The 13247-nt window shown below is 50.6% G+C and overlaps 6 protein-coding genes across 6 annotated transcripts; 1 reads left to right on the top strand and 5 right to left on the bottom strand.

Moving 5' to 3' along the window:
- Window positions 1-3538: 3538 nt before the first annotated feature.
- EDD37DRAFT_652942 (uncharacterized protein) lies at window positions 3539-5776 on the bottom strand (the record flags this gene model as incomplete). The annotated part of the gene is made up of 5 exons (XM_062818505.1): window positions 3539-3645; window positions 3703-4743; window positions 4790-4904; window positions 4949-5286; window positions 5338-5776. 5 exons carry the CDS (start codon window positions 5774-5776, stop codon window positions 3539-3541), a joined length of 2040 nt encoding a protein of 679 aa, XP_062667469.1.
- Window positions 5777-6908: 1132 nt separating this feature from the next.
- Window positions 6909-7814, bottom strand: EDD37DRAFT_652941 (uncharacterized protein; the record flags this gene model as incomplete). The annotated part of the gene is made up of 2 exons (XM_062818504.1): window positions 6909-7277; window positions 7329-7814. 2 exons carry the CDS (start codon window positions 7812-7814, stop codon window positions 6909-6911), a joined length of 855 nt encoding a protein of 284 aa, XP_062667468.1.
- An 863-nt stretch (window positions 7815-8677) lies between these two features.
- EDD37DRAFT_124145 (translation initiation factor eIF-4E) lies at window positions 8678-9744 on the bottom strand. The gene is made up of 3 exons (XM_062809353.1): window positions 9328-9744; window positions 9185-9280; window positions 8678-9134 (listed from the first exon to the last, which is right to left on the bottom strand). The coding sequence occupies exons 1-3, from the start codon at window positions 9475-9477 to the stop codon at window positions 8700-8702; spliced, it is 681 nt and encodes a 226-aa protein (XP_062667467.1). The 5' UTR covers window positions 9478-9744; the 3' UTR covers window positions 8678-8699.
- EDD37DRAFT_638503 (SYM1 protein) lies at window positions 9731-10999 on the bottom strand. Its single transcript, XM_062817104.1, has 4 exons — window positions 10693-10999; window positions 10590-10644; window positions 10433-10538; window positions 9731-10384 (listed from the first exon to the last, which is right to left on the bottom strand). Exons 1-4 carry the CDS (start codon window positions 10701-10703, stop codon window positions 10041-10043), a joined length of 516 nt encoding a protein of 171 aa, XP_062667466.1. The 5' UTR covers window positions 10704-10999; the 3' UTR covers window positions 9731-10040.
- On the top strand, window positions 10871-12201 carry EDD37DRAFT_123510 (40S ribosomal protein S2). Its single transcript, XM_062809351.1, has 2 exons — window positions 10871-11415; window positions 11479-12201. The coding sequence occupies exons 1-2, from the start codon at window positions 11143-11145 to the stop codon at window positions 11992-11994; spliced, it is 789 nt and encodes a 262-aa protein (XP_062667465.1). The 5' UTR covers window positions 10871-11142; the 3' UTR covers window positions 11995-12201.
- EDD37DRAFT_123461 (uncharacterized protein) lies at window positions 12144-13239 on the bottom strand. The gene is made up of 2 exons (XM_062809350.1): window positions 12337-13239; window positions 12144-12276 (listed from the first exon to the last, which is right to left on the bottom strand). The coding sequence occupies exon 1, from the start codon at window positions 12880-12882 to the stop codon at window positions 12409-12411; it is 474 nt and encodes a 157-aa protein (XP_062667464.1). The 5' UTR covers window positions 12883-13239; the 3' UTR covers window positions 12144-12276; window positions 12337-12408.
- Window positions 13240-13247: the final 8 nt, after the last annotated feature.

Raw genomic sequence — 13247 nt, 5'->3', positions numbered from 1 at the left:
AAGGAACGCCTGTTGAGTCAGAACTCGACCTTTTGACCACATCGTCATTTCGTTTCTGTTTCTTTGAATCGTCTTTGTTTCCGTAGTTTCCAAGGTCCGTCCTTTTCAAATGAAAACAAAACTCGCATGCAAGGCGCAGCATATTCTCAAAGGTTTGATCGAGTGATGCTCTTCCCCAAACGCCATACCTATCTCGACCGTGTGAGTACGGCCCCCTTGTTTTTGACTCACCCTTTCCATCTCGCCCCAAAGCATCCATTAGCCTTGTTGAATGGTTGCCCACTTTCACAAGGCAGTCGTCGCCAATCCGCAGTTCTTGCCCTCGTCTCGTCCAATCATCGGTCTGATCATGTCCTGCCTAGGACGAATTCGTCTTCGAGGCTTCGTGAATAGTCGCCCGTTGACAATTCAGCCTTTTGTTGTTTTTCGTTCATCTCGACCCCTTCCAGACCCATTCTTGTGATGTGTGAGGGCTAGATCATAGCCCATATCGTCAGTTGTCGGTGTTGTTGTTGCCAAACCCCCATGCCAGTTCAGCTTGTCCGTTTCACCCCGGCGAGTTGGAAATCTGCCCTATCCCGCTCACAGCCTCCTAGAAGATGATACTTCTATCCTTCAAGTTTCCACTATTCAATCATCTGTCGTCGCGCAAAAGTCTTCTCAACAGAACTTCTGAAATCGCTCACTCTGTGACGGATATCCACCCTGAGGACATCGTTTCAGGCACCAGAAGGTTTGCTGCCTGGACAATCAGTTGCCTTTGCCTCGCCACCGCCAATGCTACTGTAGCTCCCGGGCACTTGCTGCCTCTGCCTCCCGTGACTTGGAGTTCGGCCATTTGAGTGTGGCCCATCTCTCATATGGGACCTCGTCTTCCTTGTCACGACATGCACTGCCGCGCAGCATCCGCCTCTTACCTTGCCTCACTCTGGGACATATCCATTGGGCAAATGTGTATTTCGCGCATTGGCATTCTCAAACAAGTCACCCGTCAAGAATCCTATAAAGTCACACAAGACTCAGGACCATTCATCTTCACACCATCACCTAGCAACAGCAAGTCTTCAAACACCATATCAACCAACCATAAACAGACCTCCACGATATCGTCAATTGCGAAACCAACAAGAAACATGCATACCGGACAAGCACCACCTACCGCGTGGGCATCTAAACCGCCAAGGGACAACCCACCACCGCCACCGGACGATGGACGTGAGTCAATCCCTTCTCTCATTTGTTGGTACAGCAAGCTAACATATGTAGCAGCATGGCGACGAGGTGGAAAGTGATATTCAAGCTGGGATAACGGGATGGGGCATGGACTGACAATGACATTGAACGACAGTAAGATCAATCTGACAAAGCAACAGAGAACAAACCTGACTGACGTCGAATAGCCCTCTTTCTCCAAAGACGTCAAGCGTCATCCACCACCTTCATGTCACAGCATCAGTTCACATCGGAGTGTTATCTCACGCGTTATCGGGAAGAATGTTTTTGGTTATAGAGACACCCTTGTACAGTTACAATTGTTCAGACAGACAGAGCGATCTAAGCTTCCACGAGTCGGCGTTCTGGAGATGTGAAAGACTGTTTGATTAGGAGGAAGTGATGGAAACTCCAGACGGTTCACAGTTGCGGTGTCGTTCATTGTTTTGGGGGTGACTAAAATTGACGTCATCGACCCATTACTGTAAGGATGTGAGGAGCAGCAAGCTTGTTGATCTGTACAACACCCTTATGATAGATTTCGACCCTCAGGTACCCATGAATGCCCAAAAAGGGACAATGGGCGTTTCTTAGCCATGGCTACATTGTCTTCAAACTATGTCCCTTCATGCAAGACGGCATTGTGCTATTAGCCGGGAAGCGTCCTGGATTGGCTGCACAGACCTCAACCGGAGAAGTCGCGACTTCTTTACCGAGTAATCCTGCCCAAGCTCTAGCTGCTTCCTACTGGGATTGAAGAATCGGAAGCGTAATACTTTCCCCTGTACGTGGCTTATATTCAGTGCTTTGGGGACGCCAGACCAACCCAGATTTCTTCTACCAACAACGGATGTCTATCGACTTAGAGTGAGCAAACTCCATTCTTCAAACCAACAATGCAATGCTTCTAGGCACTTCGCAGTACCACTGTCGTCAATGACTCTATGCTAAACAAGTCTTCGAAGAATCAAGAGCCGGGGACGGGGACTAACCTCTCCGGACTTCGACGTCCTCGGATATCTCGTCCAGCCTATATCCATGGTATGTTGCGGACAAAGTCCTGCTGTAGCTGGATATCGTGCTCGGCCCAAGCGCAACAACAATAAATCAATCATTACGAGGCCTTGAGAGCCTTCGCAGACAGGCTTGGGCACTTCCCAATTGCCAGCGAAGCCAGCTACGCGCATCGGGCTGCACTTACGGAGTACATGCAGGCCTAATGCACGCCCCTCTGCCCGGGCTGAGCCCGGGCAAGACGAATACCACATGACCGCTTGTCCATCCTCCCAGGAATAAGAGTATCCTTCTTCCCCAGGCGGATGTTCTCACTCTTTCCAGCACTCCTACAACTTGCCGGAGCGCCTCATTGGTCAACATGGCGTTTCAACCTCTTTGTCAGCATGGCTTCTTTTGGGAGTTGTGCCCAACTTGTTCATTCATGCAGACCTCCTTCGGCCCATCACCAGTCTCCACGAATCATGTCAGCCAGGGCAGTTATGTGCTGAACATGCTTTCCTGTTGTCCGCACGGCACCCTTGAACAACACCTCTGCCCATTCTGTCTGGGCATGCTAGCTTCCTCTTACCAGCAGCCAATAGCCTGGATCAACAATCTTGGAAATGGATCAGACTCGTGCTCTCAGTAGTTTCCAGTCTCAGACTAGACCCACTGAGATCGGGTGAGGTTGTTTTTTTTACACTACTGACGGGTGGGTAGAGGGATACCTAGCGCAACGACTCCGTTGAAAAGCGACCCTTGCTCAAAGTCGTTTTCAAGCAAAGGTGACCTTGACCGACACGTGCGCGAGCAGCACACCAATCCAAAGAGGTTCCTCTGCCCTGTCCTCCCCTGCGACCGTGGAAGGAGAGGCCATGGCTTCGCCCGCCGCGATCAACTCGTCAATCATCTTACCTCGAGCAAGCACAAGATGGGATACGACGAAGCCAAACTTGCAGCTGCTAGACACAATCAAGACGCTAATGCTGCTTAGCAGAACTCAGCTGCACATGTTGTCGGCGCACATTTTCGGGTTCATGTTGGCACGCAGGGATTAAGGGTTATGATTTGGGAGTGGGAGTATTCGCTCAAAACATCTTCCTGCCACTCATTTAGTCCTTAGATCTAGTTGAGCCACTCATGATTCATGTTCACATTGTTCTCATTGTCATGCTGCTTTGCTCTATGTAGGCGCTTCGACATGCACGCAAGGTTCCAGCCTGCAGCTCTCACGTGCTAGAAGGTTCGTAATGCTATTCATCATTCATTACTCATGAGCATAGTTTGCCCGAGGATAATACAAATCATCTCCATAAGATTGACCTCTGGTTCATTCGACGTTCTGGAACAACTTCCAGCAAAGTCGACGGACATTCATATGCCGGAACGTGCCCAAGTCCAGCTCGCCCAATGCAAAACTTGCAGGCCGTTCATGGACTAAGACATCATCAGCATACCTGTTCCCCAAAGCAGGCGACAAGAGGCATGACTTACCGTATTGCCCAGCTAGATCACGAAGCTTCCCATTGAGATCGAACTCACGAGCATGCTCCTCAAAAACCGAGTCCTCCGCAGGAGAACTAACCGGCGACCTGCTCGACCGCCGACTCAACGTATACTTGTGGAATTGGACGAGATACTCAGCCACGACCTCGTCCATCTGCTCGATGCTTGCTCTAGCATCCTCAGCCGCATAGTCCCTCCCGGTCTCCCGCGAGGGCGCATCCGCCAACAACACAAGCGCATGCTGCGTTTTCGCCAGGTATATCAACAGCACGAACGCGAGACACAGACACAGATCCATACTTGCGGGTGTCGACTTCTGGCCAACGGCAATTTTAAACATCATCTCGTGCAGCGTCTCTGTGATCTTCTGCCCGACCTCTTCCGCCATGGGCAGCACAACGCCCTTGATGAACCGGTTGATAGTGTCCGGCACGACGCGCGCATCTTGAGGTAATTCGATAGGTCGACGAGATTCTAATCTGCTTTCCAGCGCGTGAACGGCCTCCGCAGGGACCCTCGCACGCGTCAGCAACAGGTGCTCGAACCACAGCAGACTCAGGGCCTTCTGGAGGATTCCATGCTCAGGAATGTCGGCGCGGTAGTACTTGCCCAACAATATCAGGATGTCAGCTTGGAAGTCCTCTTCCTCTTTGGGGAAGTATATCGTGGCCCAGCGGACCCAATCTTCGGGACAAGCTAGGACTTGCACGAACAATTTCATGATCTGCCCTCTCAGGCTTTTGACCCGGCTGTTTAGTTCGCCGGGCTCGATGAAGATATTGATCGGCGGACTCCAGACCCGATTTCGGCCATATGTCACAACGCCGTCCGCACCCACGAGCGAACGGTATGTATGTTGGACTTCTGGAATGTCTAGTGGTAAGAACTCTCTAACCATCAGTGCCAATTGTCGCTTGCCGACGTTGATGTCCAATGAGATCTTGAACTGCGGCTGGTTGGAGAAAGTGAATGAAGCATTTGCCAGATAACGGAAGAGGGATTCGGTCCGTAGGCGCTCGGTCAATTCGACTATTATTGTTAGGAGGTCTTAAGTCTTGTTTCCATGCTGGCTTACTGGGAAATAGTATTGATTTGATCATTGGCCAGTCTGCACGAGCCCGGATACACATCCTGGGCAGCTTCCTCCGCTCTTTTGTGGTACAATTGTGGCAGGAGGGAGAAGCATCACACTAATGAGTCAGCTTACTATCAATCGTGGTAGTTTGCCACATACCTTCTCCCTCATGATAGTACAGCGGAGACAAGCCCCCAGTCTGCGGACTTCGCTGGCCTGCGTTCTCCCAGTAGGTGACAACGGTCCTGTTCTTCCGCCGCCTGCTCTTTCCCGCGCATCTTGTCCAGGGACAGCTTCTTGAAGACCCTCCATAGGGTCTTCCATGAGGAATGGGTCCTCTTGACGCAAGAATTGGGGAGCCCATGGCCCATGTGTTCGGGGGTATCGTTGCTGACTGCTAGATGAAGGGGCACTATGAGAAACGTATACAGGAGATGTGATGAGAAATTGTTGAGTATCGTCGGTCAAGGCACGGCTGTCAATGCCAATTAATTCCACTAAAGCATAGTCAGTTATTGCCAGCACTTGTATACCCATAGTAGACAAACCGCCACTCATCTGAACATCAGCAGGGGCAGAGAAGTCGGTCGTGGGAAAGCCCCCATAGTGCCGGTGCGCGCTGCTCGGGTGCTCTGCAAGTTGGGCGAAATGATACGCCGAAACATTTGAGCTTGTTGGAGTCGATGGTCTCGGTGACAGATGCCTCGCACCCGCCAATCGACTTGTATAGCTTGTGTTGACAGACTGTGCAAAGCTGTCTCCTGATAGCGCGGAACGACTACTTTCGGGGCTTAATGGGACCGTTGCCTCGAAGCTCCAACCTTCGGTGACAATGTTGTCGGGCCATGGACGGTTCGGGTTGAGGCTCTGCGTAGTGTGATAGGCACAGAGAGAATGGCACATTGGCTGACCGACTTGTTTGGGAGCGACCTTTGCAAGAGGCTTTTGGCCCTGGCGGTGTCCACTCTGCCGCCGGTGGCGACCCATTCTGGTTGAGGCTGAGGTTTTCGCCTACCTCAGCCCTATTTGTGGACCAAGGCAATGGTACTTGGGGCGGTGTGGTGGCCTGGTTTCGATTCAAGGCAGAAACTTAGAGAGTCTTCACCGCAAGTGTACAGAACTGGGCTTTGAGTTGCCTGTTCGCAAGATAAAAGAAAGAAGGGTGGGAAAATCAGGCAACAAACGGCTCAAGGAGGGGTATATGAAAGGGCTGCGAGAAAGGTTTCTCCTAGAGACTGGAAATCGAGGATGATGAGACGGCGCTGTGCATGCGTCTGGGTGCATTTGATCTGCTCATGCCAGTCGACCAAATGCTATGGAGGAGGGGTAACGCAGTGCCAGCACAAAGCCATTGAAGTGATAAGGGAGGGATAGTCCGTGTGCATTGAGAGGGTGACCTGGGACTCTGGAGGACAAGAGAGTCACTCGAGAAGTGGACTTGTCAAGCGACAGCTGGGTGTGTTGAGCCGCAATTCGGCTGTGCAATCCAATGAGGTGTGCAATGATGGAAACTGCACATGGGAAAGAGCAGCAGTTCAGCTGCAAGGCTCACTTAGCCTATTTGGTCACCGGTCAGATATCTACCAGTCAAAATCGTTCAATTCTGGCACTATCTCACTAGCGTTGGATGAGTGGTTTGTAGTCGCAGGTCATGTTTTCGTCTCGCAGCAAGTGGCATGCAGTGAATAGGCGAGACTTACCGAGCAGCCCGCTGCTAGAACATCTGGCACTGTCAAACCAGACAACAAGGATTTCCAACGACATGGAGAGCGGCGACTTAGGAGTCAACCTGATATATCTACAATGCCATTGCGATCTAAGGCCTCCTGCATATGAAAGACATTGGAGAGCTCAATTCTGCAATGCTGGACAAAAGTTGCTGCAGCCATATGAGTCCATCTGGACCCGACAAGCTATCGCCATGAGGCTCGACCTGTGTGCAGCCATAAGATCTCGGCTCGTATCCCGGTCAAGCTACGACAAATGCTTGAAGACGATGAAAACCGACGTTCAAGAACACTCGCTGTAAACGCTCACACAATGATAGCAACAGATCTCTTCGGCAGGCGGCCCTTACTCAGCGATAGATAATACATCTTTCCAGCACGTCCCCGACCATTCAAGGGGGCAACTCGACAGCACCTATAGTACCTGTTGCTCTTCCGTCCTTTTCAATATAAGTAGGTGAAGTCGTAGCTGCCAACTCTGATATAGGGGCGCTGTATGCGTCATACTTGGACGTCTCAAGCATTGGGTCTGGTATCTCTGTTGTCCTTCTCCTCCTAGCTCTTGATCGTTTTCTTACCATCAGCAGCGCGGCGATGACAAGAAATGCGATCACTGCCACGGCGCCGACGATGGTACCAGCGAGAGCTCCCGATGAGAGCGAATTTGACTTGTTTGTCGAAGTGCTCGTCGAGCTCGGTGTTGCCTGCTTCGTAGCAGTCGACGATGCTGCTGTGGTGCTGCTGGTGGCTGTCTGCACAGTCTGCATCAGTGTCAGTATCACATCTCGACCACACAGAGGAACGTGACCTACAGCGACCGAAGATAACGGTTCCAGCATTTCGGCGCTCGCATTCCCAGCGGAATGATTGATTTGAAAGGTCCAACGCGAACCCTCATCATCCGTATTCATTGCTGGGATGATCTTGTCCGTTGTGGTGTTGGTGACGCTCAGATACTGATCTTGTTCGACACCGATATTCACCAGCTTCCAAGTACCATCTGACCACGACGTGATATTCCATTGCTGAGTGAGATCGCCCGTTGCAGGAAGGAGCTGAGGTTGTGTCGTATCACTGGAGTTCAGGGCAAGCTGGTATTCTGCACCATAGTCATAGTTGCGAATGAAGTACACCTCATCCTGGTAGAAAACCTGCCAGTTCTCTGAAGAATAGCTTCCTTCACCCAACTCCAAAGCATTGGGCGCGTCTGGACCAATGCCATCGTTCAGGCGTGTCCCAATGCCGTATTCGTCAGTGTAGAGACGATAATATGCCGATGAGTTGAATTGACTTGCCATGTTGTACTCGACCCTGGTAGAATGATGGTGCCACTGCAGGACCCAGCATGGAAGCGGGAAAGAGATATACTTGTAGATAGTGGAAAGGGGCGTGCAACGGCTTGTCTCAGTTCTCAGACCGCTAAGAACAGAGTTTATGACGTATTAGAGCTTAGACTCGTTTGGCAAATAATTCTGCTGAATTTTTTGATTGGCTCGCCAATCCTGCCATACAATGCAACGGCATGCCGACCGGAAGCATTTCGAGTCGGCGTGCTCCCATTACCACAATTCCCATAATAAGTCAGACCATGGCGTCCATCTAAGTCCTTGCCGGACCATTATCATAGCAGAGAGGATGTGACAAATTATCAATTGACCAATAGTGAGACGATGCCTCATGCTGCGGTCGACACAAGCGTCCGGGCTAGAGATATGTCCCGCTTCCAAATATACATCCTACCTTTATCTTAGGACGAATCATCTCCGACTGTGGCGCCTATTAGGTAGACCCAACAATCACCTCACCAAGTCTACCTACGTGTGTACGTACATAGTAAAGGTTGGTCGACGAAAGAAAAAGGCTCCAGCACAGTTGCTAATTCTGTGAACAATTGACGCCACGGATTCCGTGACTCCATCAGATGCCAAATGCCTGAAGACTCTTCGAAGACGGTTGGAACCGTGCAATCATATTCTGGTCGACTTCGATATTCGATCTAGCAATCATGCTGATCGTAATAAATGCAGGGTATTCTTTTCATACACCCCCCCTTTTGATATCCTCCTGGTGAACGCCGTGGTACTCCGTGTTCAGCCCAGACCAGCCACGAATCCGCTGAATGCAATAACATCATGCTAAGTCGAATGACCACCCGGCCCCTCGACGAATAATCCAGTGTTCACTTAGACAGTGTACTTAGCTTTGGCTCTGGTGCTGCCAGCATGAGCGGCATCCGTATGACCACTGAATTCAAGCACATCGCTGGGGCCAAGTTGCAGGACTTCCTTGAATCTTTGACCAATTTTCATCAGTGTGTCCTTGCCACCAGACTTGCCAGTCGTCCGTGTCCACAATCCAATTCTGTAAAATCCCTTTCGAACATTCACCACAACGCCCATGATCTCGTTGTCTCCCTCATCTTCGAGAGTCTCGCCAATTGCAGCCAGCTGAGTATGGAGCCAAAGCTCGTCGATGTTGATCAGCTTCTTGTCCTTGAACTGGTATGACCATTTGCCGCCGTGTTTGTTCTGTGGGTCTTCCCACTCTGGTCTTACTCCTTTCTTGAAGAGATGATAGTCTGACTTGAGACTGAGGTCGGAGCAGGCGGTGATGTTGTTCTAGACAAGGTTAGGATATGGTTTAATATTGAGCATGGATACCACCATACGTAGACACCCCAAAACTCCTCAACGGTATCGAAGGTAATAACTTCTTTGAGCAAGTCGTTCCAGTTATCACCCTTGGAGGAAGGTGGCTTGGTGAACTAGCATGGATCAGTAATGCCAATCACTTCCAAGGATGTATACTAACCCAGAGACTCCATGCGTTCAGAAGAGGGTGTTTGACATTGAAATTATTCACATCGTGGAAGACAGTCTTGATTCCGTCGGTTGCTGATGGCGCAGTGTTCTCGTTGGAGACAGGACCCGGGACGGGCTGTGGCATCTCGACTTCCGCCATTTTGAGTTGATGCGCGATAGGTACGGTTTATAGCTGCAAGGCGAAACGGTATATGGAGAAAGAACACTTCAGAAAGTAAAGAATTGGAGGAGTTGAGGTGATTGAGGGAGGGAATAGGTGGCGGCGGTTGAGTGTGAAGTTGCACCGAGACTGGAAGGCGCTGTTTGTGGTAGCGGAATGGCCGATAAGGAAACTGCACTTCACCGACGGGAACTGAGTGCGAAAAGAAACGGGGACAGGCTCGATGGTGTTCGTCGAACTTTTGAACCGTTTGTAGAAAATCCCGACGTCTGGTATGAATCCAGATGCGGCTTAGCTTGCTTTACCTGGCTGTTCCCTCATCCTGCGGGTTGAGTCGGCACTCATATCCTGGTTCTACATGCCTTCTCTTCTACATCACACTTCCTGATTCAACTGCGTTGGCCAGACTGTCGTTCTGTTTCTTGCCTATTCTCAAATGTCCAATTTCTCGATAACTTGACTGATGCGGGTGGTATGTCCATCTCAACTGAAGACGCGTTCCTGTACACGCAAACACAATGATCCCGAATGCCGCTGGCTCACTACGAGCTGTTCAAATAACTCAAGAAACAATTCCACCCAAGACTGACAACGTTCACAACCAGGACCCGATGTTCCAGAGGCACTAACTTGAAGTTGACGGCCTGCACAGCTGGCCAGATAGCCCAATTTGCCTTGAGCCCTGACCAATAACTCTTCTCGAGTTTCTCCTTCGGATCGCTTCCTTCCATTACCGCCATGCTCGACAGAAAGAATGCAAGGTTGCACGTCGCAAACACGGTCTGATCAGCCGCTACTCGCGCGGCAATAGTCGCATTGTGCGACGAAAGATTTATACGCTTCTGAAGGAAGCCATACCACTTCGTGGCTGCTGGTCCAAAGACGCCTGGAGAGGTCAACTTGGCACGAAAGTGACAGAGCAATGGTCACTCACATCCGCCATAAAGAACCATTCGTCCTGTTCGAGTGATGTCGTGGTTTCTGAAGCCTTTCTTCTCGACCGCTTGTTGAGCCAGGGTATCACCAGCGCCAAACAAAACCTTTTTGAGTTAGCCAGCGATTCGGACCTTGACCTTGCATGATGTACATACCGCCGTTGTGAGAGCTTGAGTCAGCAGCGGCCGCTTCGCCAACCTGGCCTGATACCTGAAGAACATGAGCATTGATTGGCAACAGATCGTGACTGTGCCGTACCATTTTAACATGATGTTTTGTCTTTCCTCCCTTATGCTGCGTTGATCTAATGTTCGAAATCAAGGCAACAACATACCAAAATAGTATGCTATTGCTGAACCAGGGCGAGCACAACTCAGACTCTTAGATAGCAAATGCCACAGAAAGCAGGGAGATCCTAGCACAGATACCAAAAACACAAGTGCGTCATTTGCCCGGCTAGATCTCACAGGATCTCTCTCCCATTCTCAACCAATCACGCCTGGGCCCATTTTGCCTCGGTTAAGTTTCTTGACTTGGCCGCTCGTTCAATTAGCGCCATCACGCCAAACAATTTTCCTTGGCAGAAATTTGCAGCGCACACTCGGGCCGGCACTGATCAATCGATTAGTTGTACTTGAGATTCACATCCGTCAACTGCGTTGCGCCAATAATCCCAAACCAACCTCTCAGCGCAAACAATCAGACAACATGGCGGACGCAGCTCCTCGTGGACGTGGTGGATTCGGTGAACGGGGTCGTGGAGATAGAGGTCGAGGTGACCGTGGCCGGGGACGACGAGGACCTCGTCGTGGAGGTGCTAAGTCAGAGGAGAAGGAATGGCAACCAGTCACCAAGTTGGGCCGTCTCGTCAAGGCTGGAAAGATCCAAAGCATGGAACAAATCTACCTGCACTCTCTCCCCATCAAGGAGTACCAGATTGTCGACTTCTTCTTGCCCAAGCTCAAGGACGAGGTCATGAAGGTGAGCAGCATCACATTGAAAACGACAGCGTCCGGACCAGGTATCCTAACAGCTTTTGTCTAGATCAAACCCGTCCAGAAGCAAACTCGTGCCGGTCAACGAACTCGATTCAAGGCCATCGTGGTCATTGGTGACAGCGAGGGTCACGTCGGTCTCGGTATCAAGACCTCCAAAGAAGTCGCAACTGCCATCCGCGCCGCCATCATCATCGCTAAGCTCTCTGTCCTTCCTATCCGACGTGGTTACTGGGGTACCAACCTCGGTGAGCCTCACTCTCTTCCCACCAAGGAGTCCGGCAAGTGCGGTTCCGTCACAGTTCGATTGATTCCTGCTCCTCGAGGAACTGGTCTCGTTGCCTCTCCCGCTGTCAAGAGATTGTTGCAGCTTGCTGGTGTCCAGGATGCATACACTTCCTCTGCTGGTAGCACAAAGACGTTGGAGAACACACTCAAGGCTACATTTGTTGCGGTCAGCAACTCATACGGTTTCCTGACACCCAACCTGTGGAAGGAGAACAAGCTCATCAGATCTCCTCTGGAGGAGTATGGTGATGTTCTGAGAGAAGGCAAGAAGTACTAAGCGGCGAAGAAATGCTTAGAAGGGTGATGATCAGTTGCATTTTTCAGCGAAGTTCCAAAACCGCTGTGCATGGCGTATGGACAGCTTAAGATGTCTGTACGTGAGAGAATTCTATGATTCCAATATGACCGAGAGCATGCACGCATGCGGTTTCCTCGAGTGCTGCGCTTGTTTATCTGCCGCCCTACCCAATTCAGAGCTGAGAGACGTGCTGTACAAATTCCAATGCTATATGCGGACCCGCCCCTCGAGACTGCGACACTTGCGACTGTGAAAGGCACACTACCACGCGTCAATTGGTAAGTCTTTGGGAGACAGTACAGACCGGCTTCTGCCACAGACTCTTTCTTCTTGATAGAATTACTCGGTTGCAGACATTCGCAGAACCATGTCTTTAGCCCAGCAGGTTTTGGCTTAGTCCTCCATAGCCATTTCTTCCAGAACCTTTACGGCGTTTTCCAACTCTCGTATTCTCTGTCCAACTCTGCTCTGTATCTCTTTTCCGACTTCGGGATCGCTTTCCTTAACCGCCCTTTCAAAAGCTTCTTTCAGCATTTGTAGCGCCTCCTGTGCGGCTTCTCGGTCATCGGCCGCATATACTGTCTTTTTCTCGGTCTCTTCTGCGGCGATCTCGAATTCGTCTTTGGCCGTGGAATACAGGTCGGTCAAATTTTCCATCAGCGCATCAGCTGTTGGTGATTGAGCCGAGCAACGCGAAGAAGTATGGAAGGCAGAGCTTCTCGGTGATAGCCGACATCGGGATGCGGCGGGTATTGCTGCTAATAGCGACGGTGAAGATGGCGTCCTCGTCGTGAATGAACATGTACATGATCGTAATGAAATTGCATTAGACCTCCGAAGACATTTTGCGGCGCTTCTCGAAAGCATCGTGGACAGACCCGAAAGGGTAGAATATAAAATTATTCGTCAAAGCAAGTCAAACACAAGCGACACAGGTAGACGGCTTCCTCAATATGATTGATGTTTGCGTTGAAGTGCAACAGCAAAAGCGCACGAGAAGAAAAGTACGTTGGGGATGAATAACGATTGTGGAGAATCGAGGGCGTAATGGGTGCCGGGTTTATCTTTCAAGTTGCATCGGAGGCTCTGCCAAAACTCACCTCACCGATAAAAATCTGGGGAAGAATGGTGCCTGACTATCCGGAGCTGATAAGATCAAGATTCCCTCCTCCTGTTCTTTCTCGACTCCCTATTCTCGCTGCCGCATATCCAGGCTCCGAAGGCCGCTTGTG

Source organism: Exophiala viscosa, assembly GCF_022695815.1.
Source record: "Exophiala viscosa unplaced genomic scaffold EDD37scaffold_10, whole genome shotgun sequence".
Taxonomy (NCBI): domain Eukaryota; kingdom Fungi; phylum Ascomycota; class Eurotiomycetes; order Chaetothyriales; family Herpotrichiellaceae; genus Exophiala; species Exophiala viscosa.
The sequence above is the reverse complement of the archived record's forward strand: the minus strand, read 5'-3'. Positions and strand labels throughout refer to the sequence as shown.